This window comes from Polypterus senegalus, chromosome 9 (assembly GCF_016835505.1).
Source record: "Polypterus senegalus isolate Bchr_013 chromosome 9, ASM1683550v1, whole genome shotgun sequence".
Lineage (NCBI taxonomy): Eukaryota > Metazoa > Chordata > Cladistia > Polypteriformes > Polypteridae > Polypterus > Polypterus senegalus.
Genome location: NC_053162.1, coordinates 170,144,192 through 170,165,759, shown reverse-complemented (window position 1 = coordinate 170,165,759; position 21,568 = coordinate 170,144,192). Strand labels below are relative to the sequence as shown.

General features: G+C 41.4%; 2 protein-coding genes across 7 annotated transcripts in view; both read right to left on the bottom strand.

The window, feature by feature from the left end:
* Nucleotides 1–21,568, bottom strand: part of grik4 (glutamate receptor, ionotropic, kainate 4) — a 599,305-nt gene that overhangs the window by 567,675 nt on the left and 10,062 nt on the right. The gene's annotated exons all lie outside the window — the stretch shown is intronic.
* LOC120535970 (uncharacterized protein K02A2.6-like) lies at nucleotides 4,256–5,630 on the bottom strand. The gene has a single exon (XM_039764216.1). The coding sequence runs from the start codon at nucleotides 5,515–5,517 to the stop codon at nucleotides 4,606–4,608; it is 912 nt and encodes a 303-aa protein (XP_039620150.1). The 5' UTR covers nucleotides 5,518–5,630; the 3' UTR covers nucleotides 4,256–4,605.

Here is a 21,568-nt window from a genome sequence, read left to right as displayed (position 1 = left end):
TACCCACTGTGCCACCGTGCTTCCGAAAGGCAATACATTTCATCACATAATAGACAGACCTCAGTTTGTGTGTCTTGGGAACTACAGGTCTGACATTGTGGTCAGCAACACAGGAGCGCCGCAGGGGACTGTACTTTCTCTGGTCCTGTTCAGCCAACATACTTCAGACTTCCAATACAACTCTGAGTCCTGCCACGTGCAAAGGTTCGCTGACGACACTGCTATCGTGGGCTGCATCAGGAGTGGGCAGGAGGAGGAGCTGATCAAAGACTTTGTTAAATGGTGCGACTCAAACCACTTACACCTGAACACCAGAAAAACCAAGGAGCTGGTGGTGGATTTTAGGAGGCCCAGGCCCCTCATGGACCCCGTGATTATGAGAGGTGACTGTGCGCAGAGGGTACAGACCTATAAATACCTGGGAGTGCAGCTGGATGATAAATTGAACTGGACTGCCAATACTGATGCTCTGTGCAAGAGAGGACAGAGCCGACTATACTTCCTTAGAAGGCTGGCGTCCTTCAAGATCTGCAATAAGATGCTGCAGATGTTCTATCAGACAGTTGAGGCGAGCACCCTCTTCTACGTGGTGGTGTGCTGGGGAGGCAGCATAAAGATGAAGGACGCCTCACACCTGGACAGACTTGTTAAGAAGGCAGGCTCTATTGTAGGCACAGAGTTGGACAGTTTGACATCCGTGGCAGAGCGACGGGCGCTGAGCAGACTCCTGTCAATCATGAAGAATCCACTGCATCCACTGAACAGGATCATCTCCAGGCAGAGGAGTAGCTTCAGTGACAGACTGAGGAGATTGTTCCTCCACCACACTATGTGACTCTTCAATTCCACCCGGGGGAGTAAATGCTAACATTACTCAAAGTTATTTTCTGTTTTTGCATGCATTTTTATTACTCTTTAATTTAATATTGTTTTTTTGTATCAGTACAGTATACTGCTGCTGGATTATGTGAATTTCCCCTTGAGATTAATAAAATATCTATCTATCTATCTAATACTATAAAGTAGGCAGAAGAAAAAATAATTCTAGAGGTCAGTTACTTATTTTTTTTTGGATGTCTCTTTTAATTGACTGCTGCTGTCCTCACTCTAAAGTTAACCAAAATGTGGCAAGGATTTTGCTGGTAATTTTCCTGTTATTAATGTAAAATCTTTGCATAATTTTGAGAAAATGCATTAGAAAGTAGATAGCAGCCTTCATTATTCTTAGTGCTAGTGATGGGGTTTGGCACTAAGGAGAAGGGACAAAAGATGGATTGGTGACGTCTTTATCAGCAGAGTGATGAAGCTGCCCACTTCTGCCATTTACTCTGCTAGTAACCCAGAGCACAGCATTACAGCTTCTTGCTTATTCATGGGAAACGGCTTCATCATTCAAATTTCTGTGTCAGAGGGGAAGCTGTAGGACTCCGACGCAGAAAAGAAAGAATTAGAAACATAGGTTTTTGGTGTTCCTGTGAATAAAACAACATGGGGGCATATGTGGAGGATTAGAGAAGGTTGATTAGAACTTACTGTTTTCTTCACGTAGTACCTCTGAAAGCACAGGCACAATCAGTAGACACCTTGATGAAGCAGCAGGATTTCAGGGACAAACAGGAAGCTACTTAATTGGACCTTAATAGACAGGTACCTTTAGCCTCCTCTGCTCATAACTTGGGCAATGCAATTTGTCGGCGTCCCTAGGGCATCCCAGGTGGCTCAGTTCTCGTTGGCAACACCAAGTTGGTAGGTTTTGTCAGAGAACTAAATGTATCTGGTAGTGACACTTTAAAGTTTAGGGCCCTGCTAGATATTCTCCAGTGACTGTGGACAGGACTTATTTCTTACACTCCTGTCAGACTGGCACAGTAGTTAAAGTCTAGGACCTGTGGAGAAGGGAACCATTACATTAAAACATTTAGCCAGGCCAGCACGGAAGACAAGTGTGCCAAGTCTGAGCTCCACATTTCTAGGTTTTAATCTCAGGCACCGTCTCCATAGGCATTCTCCCTCTTTCTGTGTGAAGTTTTTCACATTCCAAAGACTGGCATGTTAGGTTAATTGGCAACCCTAAAGTAGCATTGTGGGTGTGCTTTGTAATACACTGGCTTTCTCAATTTGCACTCAATGTTGCCAGAATAAGTGCCATTTATATGGAAAAGCATGCTGGAAATGCATGTATGTTTGCACTGTTTGAATAGTGGGAAGGGATTATGTAAAAAGGAAATTCTCTTTGATAACTTTTCTTTCAATATTGGCGCTAACCTGAAAACTGTCAGTCAGCTATGGATTCCCCCTCTACACGCCTATAAAAAGTGACTGTTGGCAAGCAGGAAAACAGAGAAAGAATATGTCCAGCTTTCAAGATGCAGCAAATACGATAATCAAAATAAGCACACAACCATTTAAAAACTACAAATTCTGTTAAAAAGGTTTCGATCCAAGAAGATAAAGCGTACCCCCACTGAGGTGCATTTGTCGATACCATTAGATCTGCCATTGCTTACTTAGTAAGTCCTAAAGCCGAATTGGAGGGAGGGGTGAGATGGACATATTGGCATGAAGAGTAACATGTACAGGACTTCAAATGTCTTACAAACCCCATTTCCAAAAAAGTTGGGACACTTTCTAAAAATGCAATAGTAGTGAGAAGTCAAGCAAAAATGACCCCTTATATTGGCTAACTAAAGAGATTACAATATGTGAGCTTTCGAGGCAACTCAGGCCTCTTCTTCAGTCAAGATGTAATACAGAGACTGGAATTCCCTGCGTTTATATAGACACCAGGACAAATAACAACATTGGGAAATCTTTAATTGAGACATCCAACCAACCATTATCCAGCCCGTTGAATCCAAACACAGGGTCACGGGGGTCTGCTGGAGTCAATCCCAGCCAACACAGGGCACAAGGCAGGGAAAAACCCCGGGCAGGGTGCCAACCCACTGCAGATTGAGACATCTTAAATGTAAAAAAATTAATATACATCTTCAGGCTAAGACTCATTTAACAAGAAAGGAACAATGTATGGTTAAGATCTTTGGATAAGATAACAGTCATTGTCCCACCTGCTATATCCTAACACAGGGTCACGGGGGTCTGCTGGAGTCAATCCCAGCCAACACAGGGCGCAAGGCAGGAACCAATCCTGGGCAGGGCGCCAACCCACCGCAGATTGAGACATCTTAAATATCAAAAATTAATAGACCTATTCAGGTGAAGATTCATTTAACAAGAGAGAAGAACAATGTATGGTCAAGATCTTTGGATAAGATAACTGTCCAACAAAGTCTTTTGACGTTTCTGATGAGTTTTACCATACAATGTGGATCTGTAGGCAGGCTGTCTGTGTCAGTCTGAGAGATGCTAACAATCCTCATATCTGGCCATAAAACGCTTGTCTCTATTTAAGCCATGTTGTAATGTGTTGTGATTTTAGCACAAGCTTGATCTCCTCAGTACAATAGGAAGTCAGTTTAAAATGCATGTCGAGATTAACAGCTGGGTCGGAGATCACTTGACACAAAGCATTTAATGTGCTACATTAATTTATGACGGGGTTTGAGAACACCTAGTAAATTAAACATTCATTTTAAGATAAAGTTTAGTTTGCGATATTCTACTGACAAAATAAACTACGAGAATAAAGTGGAAATGTCAACATAAATGTCGAGAATAAAGTGGAAATGTCGACTTTAATCTCGACGTGAATAGCGAGAATAAAGTGGAAATGTCGAGAATAAAGTCGACTTTAATCTCAACATTTAGCTTTTTTTTCTTCACTGCGTCCGTATTTTTTTTTTTTCACCGTGGCCATAATACGCTTCTATAGAATAGAGACAAGCATTTTATGGCCAGATATGAGGATTGTTTGCATCTCTCAGACTGACACAGACTGCCTGCCTACAGATCCACATTATACGGAAAAACTCATCAGAAACTTCAAAAGACTTTATTGGACAGTTATCTTATCTAAAGATCTTTATCATACAGTGTTCTTATCTCTTGTTAAATGGATCTTTGCCTGAAAATGTATATTAATTTTTTACATTTAAGATGGCTCACTTAAAGGTTTTCCAATATGGAGGAATATTTCGGACAAAATGAAATAAATAAATAAATGCGTAAATAAATAAAAGTACTGTGAAATGTGAGCATAAATAAATAAATGTATCATGAAATGAAGCCTTAATAAATAAATGTATCGTGAAATGATAGCATAAATAAATAAATAAATGTGTCACGAAATTGCTATGTTAGGTCAATTGAGGCTGATATTCAATGACAAACACTGAGGCCAGAAGTTAACTGCACCGTAGGCTTTTACTAAGAACGTTCTCTGAAACTGCTTGTCCAAGATCTCTCTTAACCCCACTCTGGCGCCCCCTTCTGCCTGGGAATACTACCAATCATTGTTACATTTATTTCAATACATAACATTTCCCTCCCACCTATTTATAAAACCACAAAGACTAAACAGTCAAAATGAGCAAAACTACTATAACAAAGCTGTAGTTCACTGCCACATATCCAGAATGGAGCAGTTCTGCTTGAAGGTAACTATTTACATAAATACATTGTACTGTTTCAACTACTTTATAACATTTAAAGATTTAAACGATCTGGAGGCTTAGATACTCGCAAAGGATAGCGTCTGCCACTGCTCTCTGTAGGTGAAGTTGGAGGTGCATATGTCTGAGGTTCACTAGTTTGAGGAACCATGTCTGGAATGACTGAGCCTACTCCCGTAGGGTTATGCCCTGCATCGACTGTATTATTCTCTAATGTTACTGGTGACATTGTTACCAAGTTGGAAGAAGGTGTCTCTTCTGGCTGTGTGGCCTGTGGAACACTTTCATTTGCTCGGTTGAGTAGTAACTGGTCTGCATGCCGTTTCCAATCTTCAGCATTCCCAACTTTTACACTGTAGGAAACTGGTCCCAACTGGGAGGTTACCACTCCAGGTGTCCACTTTTCTCCCCTTCGGTAATCCCGGACCAGCACTGGGTCACCCACATTAAATTGTCTGGATTTCCGGTTACTGTGCAACAGCTGAACATCTTGAGACTGACTCACTGTAGAAGCCACATTTGGTTTAAGCACATCTAGCCGTGAACGTAATTTGCGACCCATAAAAAGCATAGCTGGAGATTCCTGTGTTGTAGCATGTGGAGTATTGCGATATGAGAGTAAAAACGTGTCTAGTCTTTGCTGTACTAAAGCAGATCCTTTTGATGCCTTCAAAGCTTGTTTGAAAGTTTGCACAAAGCGTTCTGCAAGCCCATTGGTAGCTGGATGATAGGGAGCAGATCGTATATGTTTAATATGGTTGGTTTTCATAAAATATGCAAATTCATCAGAAATGAACTGTGGGCCATTGTCACTAACAAGGACTTCAGGTATCCCATAACGACTAAAAAGGGTCCTCATGACATGAACAGTCTTACTAGTTGTGACACTATCCATTAGTTGAACCTCAGGCCACTTTGAGTGGGCATCGACTACTACTAAGTACATATGGCCTTCATAAGGCCCAGCAAAATCAACATGAATTCTCTGCCATGGCCCACTTGGCCATATCCATGGGTGGAGGGGCACAGGGCTTGGAAGATTTTGAACACGCTGACATGACTGGCAGTTGTGTACTTGTTGCTCAATCTGGCTGGCGCCCCCTTCTGCCTGGGAATACTACCAATCATTGTTACATTTATTTCAATACATAACAGAAATATGTTTTTCGTTGCTTATTTATTTATTTCATTTTGTCCGTAACATTCCTGCAAACCGTCATGAAATACGGCTTGAAATAAAACTGTCACCTTCACTCGTCAAAGTTGAGAGGGTGGGCTCTAACACGCCCTCTAGTTTCTGATTGGTGAATCGACAGCACAAGAATGAATTAGAAAAATGCTTACTACTGCCGATGAAATGGATTCTGCCGAAGATACTACGTATTTCAGAGAGAGAATTGAAGATTTATCGGAAGAAATGACAATGTTGGTGGCCCTTTTAGACTCCGATATAGATTAAACTATTTTTGAAATTATCAAAGAACAGGTGGAACGGACTCTACTACACTCCAGTTCAGGTGACTCAGTTCCCTGCTCTGGACGTCCATCCTTTGACATTCCAGCTGAGTCAATAAATATTAGGTGGAGCTGCTTTGGGCATTCCATGTCAAAGTACCTAAACTAATACAGCCGTTGCAGCTTACCGTATGTCAAACTGGCTCATTCGCCTTGTGATCGTCTTCTCCGATACACCATATAGATCTGCAATCTGTCGTACTTTTAAACCGCATAACAGAAGGTGTTCTATTGACTCAGCTGGAATGTCAAAGGATGGACGTCCAGAGCAGGGAACTGTCACCTGAACTGGAGTGTAGTAGAGTCCGTTCCACCTGTTCTTTGATAATTTCAAAAATAGTTTAATCTATATCGGAGTCTAAAAGGGCCGCCAACATTGTAATTTCTTCCGATAAATCTTCAATTCTCTCTCTGAAATACGTAGTATCTTCGGCAGAATCCATTTCATCGGCAGTAGTAAGCATTTTTCTAATTAATTCTTGTGCTATCGATTCACCAATCAGTAACTAGAGGGCGTGTTAGAGCCCACCCTCTCAACTTTGACGAGTGAAAGTGACAGTTTTATTTCAAGCCGTATTTCATGACGGTTTGCAGGAATGTTACGGACAAAATGAAATAAATAAATAAATAAGCAACGAAAAACATATTTCGTGACACATTTATTTATTTATGCTCTCATTTCATGACATATTTATTTATTAAGGCTCTCATTTCATGACACATTTATTTATTTATGCTCACATTTCACAGTACTTTTATTTATTTACGCATTTATTTATTTATTTCATTTTGTCCGAAATATTCCTCCATATTCCAATGCTGTTTCTTGTCCTGGTGTCTGTATAATCACAGGGAACTCCAGTCTCTTATTACGTTTTGCCTGAAGAAGGGGCCTGAGTTGCCTCAAAAGCTCGCATATTGAAATCTTTTTATTTGTCATTTTGCTTGATTTCTCACTACATTCATAACGGCTAACACGGTAAAACACCCTAATACAAAACTGCAATAAAAATTAAAATCTGTTATTTGGTATTTCACTTGCATCTTTATTTAACAGGCAAAAGGACAAAGAAAAGATTTTCAGTGTTTTCACCAACAAACTTAATTCTATTTGTTAAACATAAACAAATTTAGAAACTGATGCCTGCAACAAACTCCAAAAAAGTTGGGACAGAGGCAAGTTTACCACTGGGTCACATCCCCTTTTCTTTTACCTACACTCACTCCTCAATTGTTTGGGCAGGGCCGCCGCCAGAAATATTTGGGCCCCAGACAACTGGGTACGTGTGGGCCCCTCTGCCTTCCTCCAGGTCCCCACATGCCAAAACCTTCAAATACGTATACAAAAAAAATCAAGCGTGAAGGGACCCCCTTCCGTTAGGGCCCAGAGCCCAGAGTCCTGTTTCTCCCCCCCTGGTGGCAGGCCTGGTTTGGGAATTGAAGAAACTAATTGTTGCAGTTTTTCAAGTGGAATGTATGCCCATCCTTGCTGTATACAAGACTTGAGCTTTTCAACAGTCCGTGGTCACCGTTGTCTGATTCTCCTCTTCATGATGTGCCAGATTTGGACTGCAGGCAGGCCAGTCAAGTACACAGACTCGGTCTACAAAGCCACGCTTTTGTAATTTGTGCAGATTGAGGCCTGGCATTGTCCTGCTGAAGTATACACAGAGTTCCTGGGAAAAGACGTTGTCTTGACGAGAGCATGTCTCTCTAAAATTCCAATGTAAGTCTCCACATCAATAGGGCCTTCACATATACTCAGCAAAAAAAGAAACGTCCTCTGACTTTCAACTGTTTTTACTTTCAGTAAACTTAATGTGTAAATATTTGTATGAACACTAAAAGAGTCAACACCATAAGACATAAACTAAAAATGTTTCACAATGTGTCCCTGAATGAAGGGAGGCTCAAAATCAAAAGTACCAGTCAGTCTCTGGTGTGGCCACCAGCTGCTTGAAGTACTGCAGTGCCTCTCCTCCTCATGGACTGGACCAGATTTGTCAGTTCTTGCTGTGAGATGTTACCCCACTCTTCCACCAAGGCACCTGCAAGTTTCTGGACATTTCTGGGGGGAATGGCCCTAGCCCTCACCCTGCGATCCAACAAGTCCCAGACGTGCTCAATTCCTTCGACAATAAACACGAATCCGTCCATCACCCCTGGTGAGACAAAACCGTGACTCATCAGTGAAGAGCACTTTTTGCCACTCCTGTCTGGTCCAGCGAAGGTGGGTTTGTGCCCATAGGCGGCGTTGTTGCTGGCGATGTCTGGTAAGGACCTGCCTTACAACAGGCCTACAAGCCCTCAGTCCAGCCTCTCTCAGCCTATTGCGGACAGTCTGAGCACTGATGGAGGGATTGTGTGTTCCTGGTGTGACTCGGGCAGTTGTTGTGGCCATCCTGTCACACAGGTGTGATATTCGGATGTACCGATCCTGTGCAGGTGTTGTTACACGTGGTCTTCCACTGCGAGGATGATCAGCTGTCCTTCCTGTCTCCCTGTAGCGCTGTCTTAGGCGTCTCACAGTGCGGACATGGCAATTTATTGCCCTAGCCACATCAGCAGTCCTCATGCCTCCCTGCAGCATGCCTAATGCACGTTCACGCAGATGAGCAGGGACCCTGGGTATCTTTCTTCGGGTGTTTTTCACAGTCGGTAGACAAGTCTCTTTAGTGTCCTGCGTTTTTAGAACTGTGACCTTAAATTAAATGCCTACTTTCTGTAAGCTGTTAAGGTCTTAACGACCATTCCACAGGTGCATTATGGTTAATTGAACATGCATGGAAAACATTGTTTAAACCCTTTACAATAAAGATCTGTAAAGTTATTTGGATTTTTAAAACATTATTGTTGAAATACACAGTCCTGAAAAAGGGACGTTTCTTTTTTAGCTGAGTATATACAGTATACAGATCCCCCATGCCATGGGCACTGATGCAACCCCCATACCGTCACAGATGCTGGTTTTTGCACCCTTTGTTGATAACAGTCTAGATGGTCTTTTTCATCTTTGGCACGCAGAATCATTTTTTAATAATAATAATAATACATTTTATTTATATAGCGCCTTTCCCATGCTCAAGGCACTTACAGAATATAAGAAAGAATGGCAGGGTATACAGTATATAGCATTGTACAAGCCAAATAAATGAATAAAGAAGATTACGACAGTGAATTCAGAGAAAAAAGCCTAAGAGACAACATAATTGATGGTCTAACAAACACACACACATACAGGTTACATGAGCATCTCGACAGAGAGGTAAACTGAGAGAAGGGTAATAAAGTCAAGTAGAGCTAAAAGCCTTCCTGAACAGATGAGTTTTGAGTTGTTTTTTTAGAAGAATTCATGGAGTCAGCTGACCTCATTAATTTCGGTAGGTCATTCCAGAGTCTGGGTGCTATACAGCTGAAGGCCCTGCTGTCACCCATGGAGTGTAGATTAGTGTGGGGCACAACAAGATTGCCAGAATCAGAGGACCTTAGTGGGCGGACAGGCACATAGTGATGGAGAAGGTCACCAATGTAGTTTGGCGCGAGGTTATTTAAGGCTTTGTAGGTTATTAGTAGGATTTTATATTCGATTCTGTAAGACACAGGGAGCCAGTGAAGACGGAGCAGGATGGGTGTGATGTGCTCGCTGCTGCTGGTTCTAGTAAGGACTCTTGCAGCTGAGTTTTGAATAAGCTGGAGCTGTGATATAAGATTAGAAGGGGCACCTGCCAGCAGCGAGTTACAATAATCGATACGGGATGTGATAAAAGCAGGGACAAAAGCATGCTGAAATGTGGACTCGTCTGTCCACAGAACACATTTCCGTTGTTTTTTGGTCCATCTCAGATGAGCTTGGGCCCAGAGAATATGCTGACGTTTCTGCGCAAAATTGATATATGGCTTCCTCTTTGCATAATACAGTTTCAGGGAGCATTTGTTAATGCAGAAGCAGAATGTGTTAAGTGACAATGATTTCCCAAAGTACTCCCGAGCCCATGTGGCCATATCCATCACTGTAGCATGACAGTTTCAAATGCAATTCCGCCTAAGGGCTCGAAGGTCACACACATTCAGCTGTGGTTTCCGCCCTTGGCCTTTACGCACAGAGATTTCTTCTGACTCCCCGAATCTTCCCATATTGTTATCAACTGTAGATGGTGACCTAAATTCTTTGCTATCCTGCGCTGAGAAACATTGTTTTAAATTGACAGATAATTCTCTCACGAAGTTCAGCACAAAGTAGTGAGCCACACGCCATTTTTGTTTGCAAAGACTGAGCCTTTGCTGGATGCTCCTTTTATACCCAATCTTGATACGCACACCTGTTACCAGTTAACCTGCTAATTGAGGAGCCTTCCAGAATGTTACTTTCATAATCTTTACGTTATTACTTTGCGTCTGTCCCAACTTATTTGGAATGTGTTACATGCATCAATTTCTAAATTTGTTCATGTTTAACAAATAAAATTACGTTTGTTGGTGAAAACACTGAAAATCTTTTCATTGTCCCTTTGCCCATTAAATAAATGTTCAAGTGAATTACCAAATTACAGATTTTAGTTTCAGTTGCATTTTTAGAAAGTGTTCCAACGTTTTTTGTTTTTTTTTTTAAATGGGGTTTGTACATGTCAACACATAATTAACATGCTAACCCCAAATCCTGAAAGTCATGGCCCAGATGATCCTAAAGCAATGCTGTTACAACACCACGCGCTAGTTTCATGTAGCAACTCTTCAAGACACATCAGAGGGCACATTATGCAACGGTACAGACACCACGGTGCAGGAATGAGAACTGAAATGGAATTATTATTATAATTAAAAAGAGCACCAATGGGCCGGACAGTCTAGGCTTAGTGTATCATCTAGAGATCAATTTAATACCTCAGTAACCAGTCGCAACAAGCTAGACGTGGCATTGGCTGGCAAGGTGCCCAAGTAATTACTGGAAGCAGATTAGCTCCATTTAAAAGTTACGCGCACAGCTTGTTTGTTAAAAGCACATTTGAGGGCTCTCTGGTTCTGAATCCCCTCAGCACTCTCCTTTCTCCAGGTGTTTAGGAGTGCCAAGAATGAAGATGAGGTTGAGCAGAACCAATGAAGCAGTGAGAATAAGGATGAAACATGAATAGCCACATCTGCCAAGGGCAGTATACTAAAAGCATTGGCTCGAAACCAAGACAGTCACCGTAAAGGAGAGCAGGGCCAGACAGCAGCCCTGTTTAAACTCTGTGATTGGCTAATTATCTGTCCTTATCGGAGCAGCAGGTGAAGAAAACCTTTGGACAGTGTCCAGCATTCAGCTCTTTTGGAAAGGAAAATGACAGAATATATAACTTGATGATCTAGGAGAAGAAGCTTGGATGAACAGTAACCATCAGCCAACAGCTCTAGGAGCTTTTGTACGTATTACTTTAGATTACGATATAATACAAAATGGACAGAACTTCATGCAAGTTGCACATAAATACCCCCATCATGTCTATCTGTCGGCATGAAAAAAATCAGATCCTACTGTCAAGCAATTTTTGAAATCATCCATCTTAACACAAAAAGAACACTTTGTACAACTTCAATTACTGAATAAATAAGAGTTTCTAATTTACCTTAAGAGTGGATATTTTTCAATATTCATATTTTTTATATATCTTCCTCTTCAACTCGTCTAATAGCTGCTTGCTGACAGCAAAACAAATCCCCAGTGCAGGTTATTTAAACGCCAGCAGAGTCGCATGCACAGCCAAGAACTCGCCTTCAAGTCACCTCCTCCTAGTGTGAACGTGGACTTCAACAATGTGACATTCAGAAAATATTAAATATGATTAGTCATATTTGGTGGAAGGGTAGATAATGTAGAATCAGCTAAACTGTTAGAGGGATTTGGACAGCATACAGGCTTGGGCAGGTCTGTGGCAGATGAAATTTAATGTAAATATAAATTATTAGATATAAGAAAGTGAGATATGAATATACAGTGGGAATTCTGAAGCTTGAAACTACCACTTAGGAGAAGGACCTACAGTGGACTGTTCAGTATCGACTGTACATCCAGAGAGGAAACAGAAGCAATCAAGATGGCTAATAGGGATATATATATTATTATATATATTCAAGGCATTCGTAGTCTGAATCACAATCTGATTGTATGGGTGGTTACCTACCAGGTAATGCTTGTGGTTGGTCAGCAAGTCGGCTAACGTCCGCCACGGTGCCCTCTTTCAGTTGCGAGAAGCAGATCATAGAATGGTTGAAATAGTTTTACTGTCAAATAATGCAAAGAGTACGCGGCACGTGTTTCGCCCTAATTCTGGGCTCATCAGGCGTACACACTCACTGCACCCCCTCTCGGGAATCGAACCTCGGACGTCAGCGCCTCTAACGTTGCGCCATGGCGTGTGGCTCGTTTATTTGGCAGCATGTAGATCTGGGTAATTACATTCATGGCATTCGTAGTCTGAATCACAATCTGATTGTATGGTTGGTTACCTACAAGGTAACGCTTGTGGTTGGTCTGCAAGCCGGCAAACATCCGCCACGTTGCCCTCTTTCAGTTGCGAAAAGCAGATCATAGATCATATGCTCATCAGGCGTACACACTCACTACACTGAATCGAACCTCGGACCCCATACAATCAGATTGTGATTCAGACTACGAATGCCATGAATGTAATTACCCAGATCTACATGCTGTCAAATAAACGAACCACACGCCGTGGCGCAACGTATGGTTGAATAGTTTTACTGTCAAATAATGCAAAGAGTACGCAACACGTGTTTCGCCCTAATTCTGGACTCATCAGGTGTACAGGGTAGGTAACCACCCATACAATCAGATTGTGATTCACACTACGAATGCCATATACTGTGTGTGTATATATATATATATATATATATATATATATATATATATATATATATATATATATATATATATATATATCACCCATGAGGTGTGCACAAGTCAAGGAAAGTTATGATTACGTTCTTTAATGTATACGTTTTTTCTTCATGCAAAAAATCATGGACACGCAGAATAACTGACCAAGTAGTGTGGTGGTGAGTAGGACTTCAGGGACATTCAGATCTCAACGTGATAATAATAATAATAATAATAATAATAATAATAATAATAATAATAATAATCATTTTATTTTTACAAGGCGCCTTTCTGAGAACTCAAGGACACCGAACTAACAATAAAAAAATAAATAAAAAGACATTATAAACCACTTAAAACATCAGAATTAAGAAGATATAAAAATTAAAACCAAACAAAGCCACTGTAATCATAAAGAAAAAGCCATTTTAAGCAGATGTGTTTTAAGTTTACATTTAAAGGTTAAAAATTATTTGATATTTCTGAGCTCAGTAGGTAATGAATTCCAGAGCTTAGGAGCAGAACAGCTGAATGCTTCACTCCCCATGGAGGTTAGACGGGCGAGAGGGATGGTCAGGTGGATGAAGGAAGAGGATCTAAGGTTACGAGAGGGAAAGGTAACATGAAGAAGGTCAGACAGATATGGAGGGGCGAGGTTATGAATGACCTTAAATGTTAATAGCAGAATTTTAAAATCAATTTGAAACTTAATCGGGAGCCAATGAAGCTGCTGCAAGACCGGAGTAATATTGTGAATACATGAGGTTCGAGTAATGAAGCAAGCTGCAGAATTCTGGACTGGCTGAAGCTTATGAAGAGATTGATTAGGGAGACCAAAAAGGAGTGAATTGCAGTAGTCCAGACGAGAAGTAACAAGACTGTGAACAAGAATGGCATTGGTATGGGGAGTGAGGGAGGGGCAGATGCGATTAATATTACGTAGGTGGAAATAAGCAGACCGGGTGATGTTATTAATGTGAGACTGGAAAGATAGAGTACTGACTCTTAACCTGAGGTGATGGGGAAACAACGGAGTTATTAATCACAAGAGAAAGATTATCGGCTTTGGATAATGATGATATTGAGCCAATGAGGAACCTCAGTTTTGTTACTGTTTAATTGAAATTAGTTGCTTTTGACAATCTAGGTGAATATGATATAGTAGCTTGTTTGGCTGAATGGCCTGTTCTCAACTAACCAACTAACATAAGACATAATCAATGCCATGATGCCATTTTTATATCATTTGTGTTGGAATTTAATGTTTAGGAAATCAATTTCTGCTACCAGTAGCCTTTTTTGGGTCACTTGTTAACTACATCATATTGTAAGATTATATTAAAAACATTTATTTCATGTTGTCTACCAGTACATGTAAGTATATGCCACAGTATTTACAATGATATTTTAGAATATGTCTAACTATTACTTCTGTGATGAAGTAAATAAACAAAAATGTTCCAACTTTCAAAACAGTTACCTAAGTTCCCAAATGCACCAGAGTGAGTACATGTTGTACAACACTGTAACTTGTTTTAATATCGGGAAGTGTAGATGAGCACCACCACGGCACTTGGCCTCAAGGTGATAACATGTGAAAAGAATGTATGAGTTTCTGTCAGGAATCTTATTGTAATCTTGTTTGTAAAATGGCTTGTTATGGTGCACACTAGCACTATATAAAATATGTATTAAATCATCGATTGACTTTCAGGCAAGTGGCCTAAACTGCGAACTGGACATTCAGAATGCAGCTATAATGCAGTCAAGTTTCCTTCTAAGGCCACTTGCCCCTGATAAATAGCCAAGGAACCAGGAGCGACAGCTCTGGCATGTCCCCTTATGAGACTGGCTAAAAGTCAATTTCAGCATCCTTAATGAATAGAGCAGTGCGGCTAAGCAGCGGTGAGTAGGCCAAGACGATTAATAAAGACGGTCACCGCCAGGGAATGCGTTAGAGGGCAGCGACAAGAGAAACTAAGCAGAATGAAGTGAGCAACAGGGGGACGAGCAGCAACAGCCTACACGTTAGATTGATACCAAAACAATCCAACGCCTCATGTTGAGTATCAGGTATGCAGCTTCGCCTCCATCTTTGGTTGTGATGCCCTTTATAACCATTTCTAACTCTCTGGTTTAATCCCATTTTGCTGGTGAACAATCTATTAAGGTAGCAGCTAGCCTTGGATGGATTACCCGTCTATGCTAGAGCACATTCAGCTCAGAGCAATTTAAAGTAATAGGTCACCATCCCTAGTGTGTGCTTGGTGTGTGCCCTGCGGTGGGTGGGCTGGCACCCTGCCCCGGGTTTGTTTCCTGCCTTGCACCCTGTGTTGGCTGGGATTGGCTCCAGTGGGTTGGATAATGGATGGATGGAGGTCACCCTAGCCGCAAGCTCTTGCACTACAAAGAACAGGCAAAGCTGTCATCTTTCTGTATACAGTAGCGTATATACAATGTCACACACGCATGTTTAGGAGACAACTAAAGGACCCGAGTACATGTAATTCCACAGCGGACCAGGAGGTGGTGAAGTGCAATAATTCTCTCTCTCGATCTCTTACAGACCATTCTAGGAAAATCCTGCACAGCTCTGGGGCAGCCAACGACGTCACTTCCGGTTCTAGTCCTGATGACATCACTTCCCTTACTGGCCTTTAAAGCCGCCATCTTGTTTATACTAAATCAGTTCTGTTTTGGACTCAGTCGTGTGAACATGTCTGTTCACTTGAATCAATTTTTGCAGCCGGGAAAAATTATACGGGTGGCTGCCCCAAACCTTCTCAATGTCTTATGGTCATTCTTGTTATACAACCATTCATTTTCTAGACCTGCTCATCCAGAGCAAGGCAGCGGAGCAGCTGGTAGACACTAAGCAAAAGACAGAAAGAATTCCTGGAAAGTGTACCAGTCCATATCATGGTGAACACACACACACACACACACTAGGGACCAATTTAGCATCACCATACCATACCATACCATTTCCTAAGCCCACTCAGGGCCACAGGTAAGGTAGTACCAAACCCTGCAAGCACAGGGTTACAAGACAAGAACAGTCCCCTGGACAGGGCGCCAACCCATCACAACATGAACCCATGCATCAGGGGCCAATTTAGAATCACTGGTCTACGTAACCTGCATGTCTTTGAACTGTGGGTGGAAACCAGAGGACCAAAAACACAGACATAGAGAGAATATGTAAAAAAAACTCCACACAAGGAGCACCTAAGACTTGAACACCGTTGTCCTTGTTGTGAGTCAGCAGTGGCAACTTGATATATTAGAACACTCTAGAGCTATATAATTTGTATGATAATGTGCTATAGAAATAAATGTTGTTGTTGTTGTAGACGACAACAGGCCATTGAGCCCAACAAAGCTTGCCAGTCCTGTCCACTTATTACTTCCAAAAAAACACTGAGTTGAGTTTTGAAAGTCCCTAAAGTCTTACTGACTACCACACTACTTGTTCTCTTATTCCAAGTGTCTATCGTTCTTTGTGTAAAGAAAAACTTCCTAATGTTTGTGTGAAATTAACCCTTCACAAGTTTCCAACTGTGTCCCCATGTTCTTGATGAACTCATTTTAAAATAACAGTCTCGATCCACGGCACTAATTCCCTTCATAATTTAAAACACTTCAGTCATGTCACCTTTTAATCTTCTTTTGTTTAAACTGTAAAGGCTCAGCTCTTTTAATCTTTCCTCATAATTCATCCCCTGTAGCCCCTCAATCAGCCCAGTCGCTCTTCTCAGGACCTTTTCTTGTGCTGTTATGTCCTTTTTGTAGCCTGGAGACCAAAACTGCACCCAGTACTCAAGATGAGGCTTCACCAGTGTGTTATAAAGGTTGAGCGTAACCTCCTGTGACTTGTACTCTACACATCAAGGCGCTATATAACCTGACATTCTGTTAGCCTTCTTAATGGCTTCAAAACACTGTCTGTCAGTTGATAGCTTAGAGTCCACTATGACTCCTAAATCTTTCTCATAAGGTGGACTCTCGATTTTCCGACCGTCCATTGTGTATTCAAACGTAACATTTTTACTTCCTATCTGTTATTCTTTACATTTACTGACATTAAATTTCATCTGCCACAAATCTTCCCACGCCTGTCTAAATTATCTGCTAATCCACCTATCTTGGTACCAACTGCAAACTTAACCAGCTTGTTACTTATATTCCTATGTAAATCATTTCTATATATTAAAAATAGCAGCAGCCCCAGCACTGCCCCCTGCTGGTCACCACTCTTAACATCGGCCAGTTCTGATGAGGTTCCTCACACCATCACCCTCTGCTTCCTGTGTCTGAGCCAATTCTGCACCCATCTAAAAACATATGAAACCCATAATAATTAATGAAGAAGAGCTCCTTTCTTGGGCGTGCCCAAGTTTGAGTAGGGAATCGTAGATTCTCAGTACAGCAAGAATACAATTAATGAAGCCATGTATGTATACAAATTTAAAAGGAAGAAAGCTTGAAGTGGTGGTTAAGGAATTGACCATGAACAAGTCACTTAAACAGCCATTGTTCAATTTGGTAAAAGCAGATGTAAAAATATATTGTGTTCACTATTTCATATAAACAGTTGCTTTGCAGACTACCGTATGTCCTTTCAAGGCACTGCACTCTAAACTGCATGTATGCCAGGTCATTCCTGGCCTATCAGCCTATCAGTGCGCCAACTGGAAAAAAAAAACAAAACACATGTATACAATTGTATTGTAAAGTGTCAGGGGAAAGGTGTTCACTATAGAAGGGTCAAGTCAAGTCAAGTTGGGGAGCAGGCACTGGTACAGCGCGTTGCCGCACCCACTACATGACAAAACAAATCGGGATCCCGGTTGGCAACCCCCCAGGCAGAAACGAGGTCCAGTTCCACCCTCCAGAAATGACCCTCTATCTGCCATAGCCAGGTGTTACATGGGTGCCCCCTTGGCCTGGTCCAGCCACTCCAGTCCCCAACAATGAGGATCTTATGAGCCAGATCACCCGTGGGGAAACGCGCCACATGGCTGTAGTGCCATAACTGACGCTCCCTCACAATGCAGGTGATGTGCCTCATTCAGGACTCCATGAGCAACACAAAGTCAAACCAATGGTACCCAAGGATTTTCCGGAGAGACACAGTACTAAAGGAGTCCAGTCTTCATCTCAGGTCACTGGAGAGCATCCATGCCTCACAACCATATAGAAAGACAGGAAGCACCAGGACTCTAAAGACTTGGACCTTCGTCCTTTTGCATAGATATCAGGACCGCCACACACCCCTTTCTAGTGACCTCATGACCCCCCATGCACTTCTAATCTGTCTACTGACTTCATAGGAAGAGTCACCAGAGACATGAATGTCACTGCCAAGGTAAGTAAACCTCTCGCCGAGGTCAGCATTCTCTCCACAGACACACACACACACACTGGTGATGGCCGTGCCCAAGAGCTCATTAAAGGCCTGGATCTTTGGTTTTTATCCAAGACACTCACAAGCCCAGGCACTCTGACTCCTCACTCAGTCTCTCAAGCGCCCCGATCAGAGCCTCCATTGACTCCACGAAAATCACAGCATCGTCAGTGAAGTCAAGATCTGTGAATCTTTCTTCACCAACAGACGCCCCACAGCCGCTGGACCTCACAACCTTACCCAACACCCAGTCCATAGAAGCACTGAACAGAGTAGGAGCAAAAACAGAACCCTGATGAACCCCACAATCAACTGGAAAAAAACATGGAGGTCCTGCCTCCACTCTGCACAGCACTCACAGTACCAATGTACAGGCCGGCCATGATATCCAGCAACCTTGAAGGGAACCCGTGAACATTCAGGATGTCCTACAGGGCAGCTCGATCAACTGAGTCGAACGCTTTGTGAAAATCAGCAAAGGCTGCTACATAAAAAGTTTGAATTGGATTAAAAATTCTTCATCACACAGAACCAAACAAGATTATCATACTCTATTGTAATTATAGATTATTATACTCTAGTGTGATTATTAGATTATCATACTCTATTGTAATTATAGATTATCATACTCTAGTGTGATTATTAGATTATCATACTCTATTGTAATTATAGATTACCATACTCTAGTGTGATTATTAGATTATTATACTCTATTGTAATTATAGATTACCATACTCTAGTGTGATTATTAGATTATTATACTCTATTGTAATTATAGATTACCATACTCTAGTGTGATTATTAGATTACCATACTCTATTGTAATTATAGATTATCATACTCTAGTGTGATTATTAGATTATTATACTCTATTGTAATTATAGATTATCATACTCTAGTGTGATTATTAGATTATTATACTCTATTGTAATTATAGATTATCATACTCTAGTGTGATTATTAGATTATCATACTCTATTGTAATTATAGATTATCAAACTCTAGTGTGACTATTAGATTTTCATACTCTAGTGTGTTGAACACTGACACCACTAACTTGTGGCTCAAGAACTTCTCAGTGGACAGAAAAGGCCAGATGAGTTGGTCTTAGCAGCCAGAAGGAGAGAGCATCAGGATGGCATTACAAGGTGTAAATGGGGCAGCCATCCACTTTCCTTTTGTGATGTTAGTTTGTGTTGTTTTCATCCTATGAGACTGTAAGTTTACTTTTGCAATTTCAATCCTTTTTGTTTTGCCACGCTGGGCATGAGCTGTGCATTCACATTTCTTCATACTAAGGTGTGCAAATGGTTTATGAAATTTTTTGTCACAATATGCAATGCAGCTCACAAAAGTATATCTAATAATAAATGGCCAGACCAAAAAAAACAAGCCTTCCTCAGTAGTAACACTTTGTGGTGTGTGATTTGTCTTCATTGTAGCAGCCAAGACCAACCTCATGAATCCCGACCTCAGAATGAGGCCTTGGAGTTTGCACAGCTAGTGCAGTGTGGACGAAAATATTTGACTTGTATTGGAGGGCAGAGGCAGTTTAGCAATTGGGAAATAGAAAGTTCTGAAGTTCAAGGGCATATGGAAGATGACTGATGCTGTGGAGGTTTCGAAAATAGAAAAAGCAAAAGGAAGAGCTAATGGGGGCAATTCTGAACAACAAAGTCATGGGGGGGCAGTGACATAATGTAATAGGAAATGGAGACGGTTCAAGGTACCAGTTTAAGGAAGGTGATGTCAAGTTACAAACTGCATATTGAACGCGAAAAAGGCTGGAGCTGTGCAAATGGAATTGTTCCTCTGTAGCAGACAAAGCCCTGTCATGTACAACCCCAGACTAGGGAGATAACAGAGGGCCCCATGAAAGGCGCCCACTAAATTCGAATGTGAGCAAAACGGCAAATAAATACGCAAAAATAAACTGACAGGCAATTTCTCCAGATACACAATGCTAAGTGTAGCTGTCCGATTTTGATCTCTGATAAGCTGTAAAACTGTATTGATTTTTCTATTCAAGGCAGCATTTTCCTTCACAGTGAAATCTGACTCTATTTACTAGTACTGCATAGCGCAAGCGACAAGGAGTCTACAGCGTGTGACTAAAACCTGGAGCTGATAAGCAATACATTTCAGGCTGCTTCTCTCCTAGTGCATTGTTAAACTTGGAAGCCTCCGTACTGTGAGACCTGAAGACGCGGTGAAAAAGGGAAGCCTCAGAAAAGTCTGAGAAATGCAGCTCTTTGTTGAACAGAGCACCAATGTCTCCAACATGCTCAACGCTTACAACGTCTATTGACCCGGTGTGGTGTGTGAAATCGGTGCAAGCACTCTGCTTTCTAGCTGTTTAAAAGGAAACTTGGTGACTTTTCCTACTTTTACTAATTAGTGAACAGTAAAAGAAACCGTAAACATCTCAAGCATTTACACAGCTTCTAAAAAATGTCTACCTGGCCACGTCTTTCAGATCTGGTTCAACCCACCATTACCTTCACTTCTTTTTATGGTAGTTTGTTTGTTCAACACACATAAAAAAATTCAGAAAGCAACCTTTTCACCTCAGAAATATGAACTCACTTTTCCAAATTGTCACAGTTTTGTGCAACTGCTGCACATTTTGAGCCCTTTGGGTCAGTTTTGACCCACCATTGACTATAACAGATTTCCCCCTGCATTTAAACTACCCATAAAATCTTCCTAAGCAGCATTTGTTCTAAAAGTTAGGATTGTGGCTTCTACAGTTTAAGATTGTAAGTGAATGCAAAATAAGTGTGCGATGAAACAGTTCATCTCTAGGGCACCTAAAGCGTGGATGTCAGATTGAGGTCAAAAAAGATCAGAAGGCACAGCGTAGAGTCACCAAATGAAGACATTTTGAGAATTAATTCAATTCTGGGTTTCTGAAACATAAAAAGCTGCCCCAGTGGCAGTAAACACAAGGCAAGGAGCCAACTCTGAGTGGAGAACCAGCCATTTGCATGGCCCACTTATGCACACAGGGTCCAGTTTACAATCAGCAATTACCATTAGATGCACATTCGCTTCCTTTGTGAGCGGAAAACCTTCACAGACAATATGGAGAAACGCTTCAACTTCATAAAGACAACAACCAAGGCAGACAGTGTGGCATAGTGGACCTCATACTCTGAGCTTATGGGTTCAAATCCTGCCACTGACACTGTGTGACCCTGA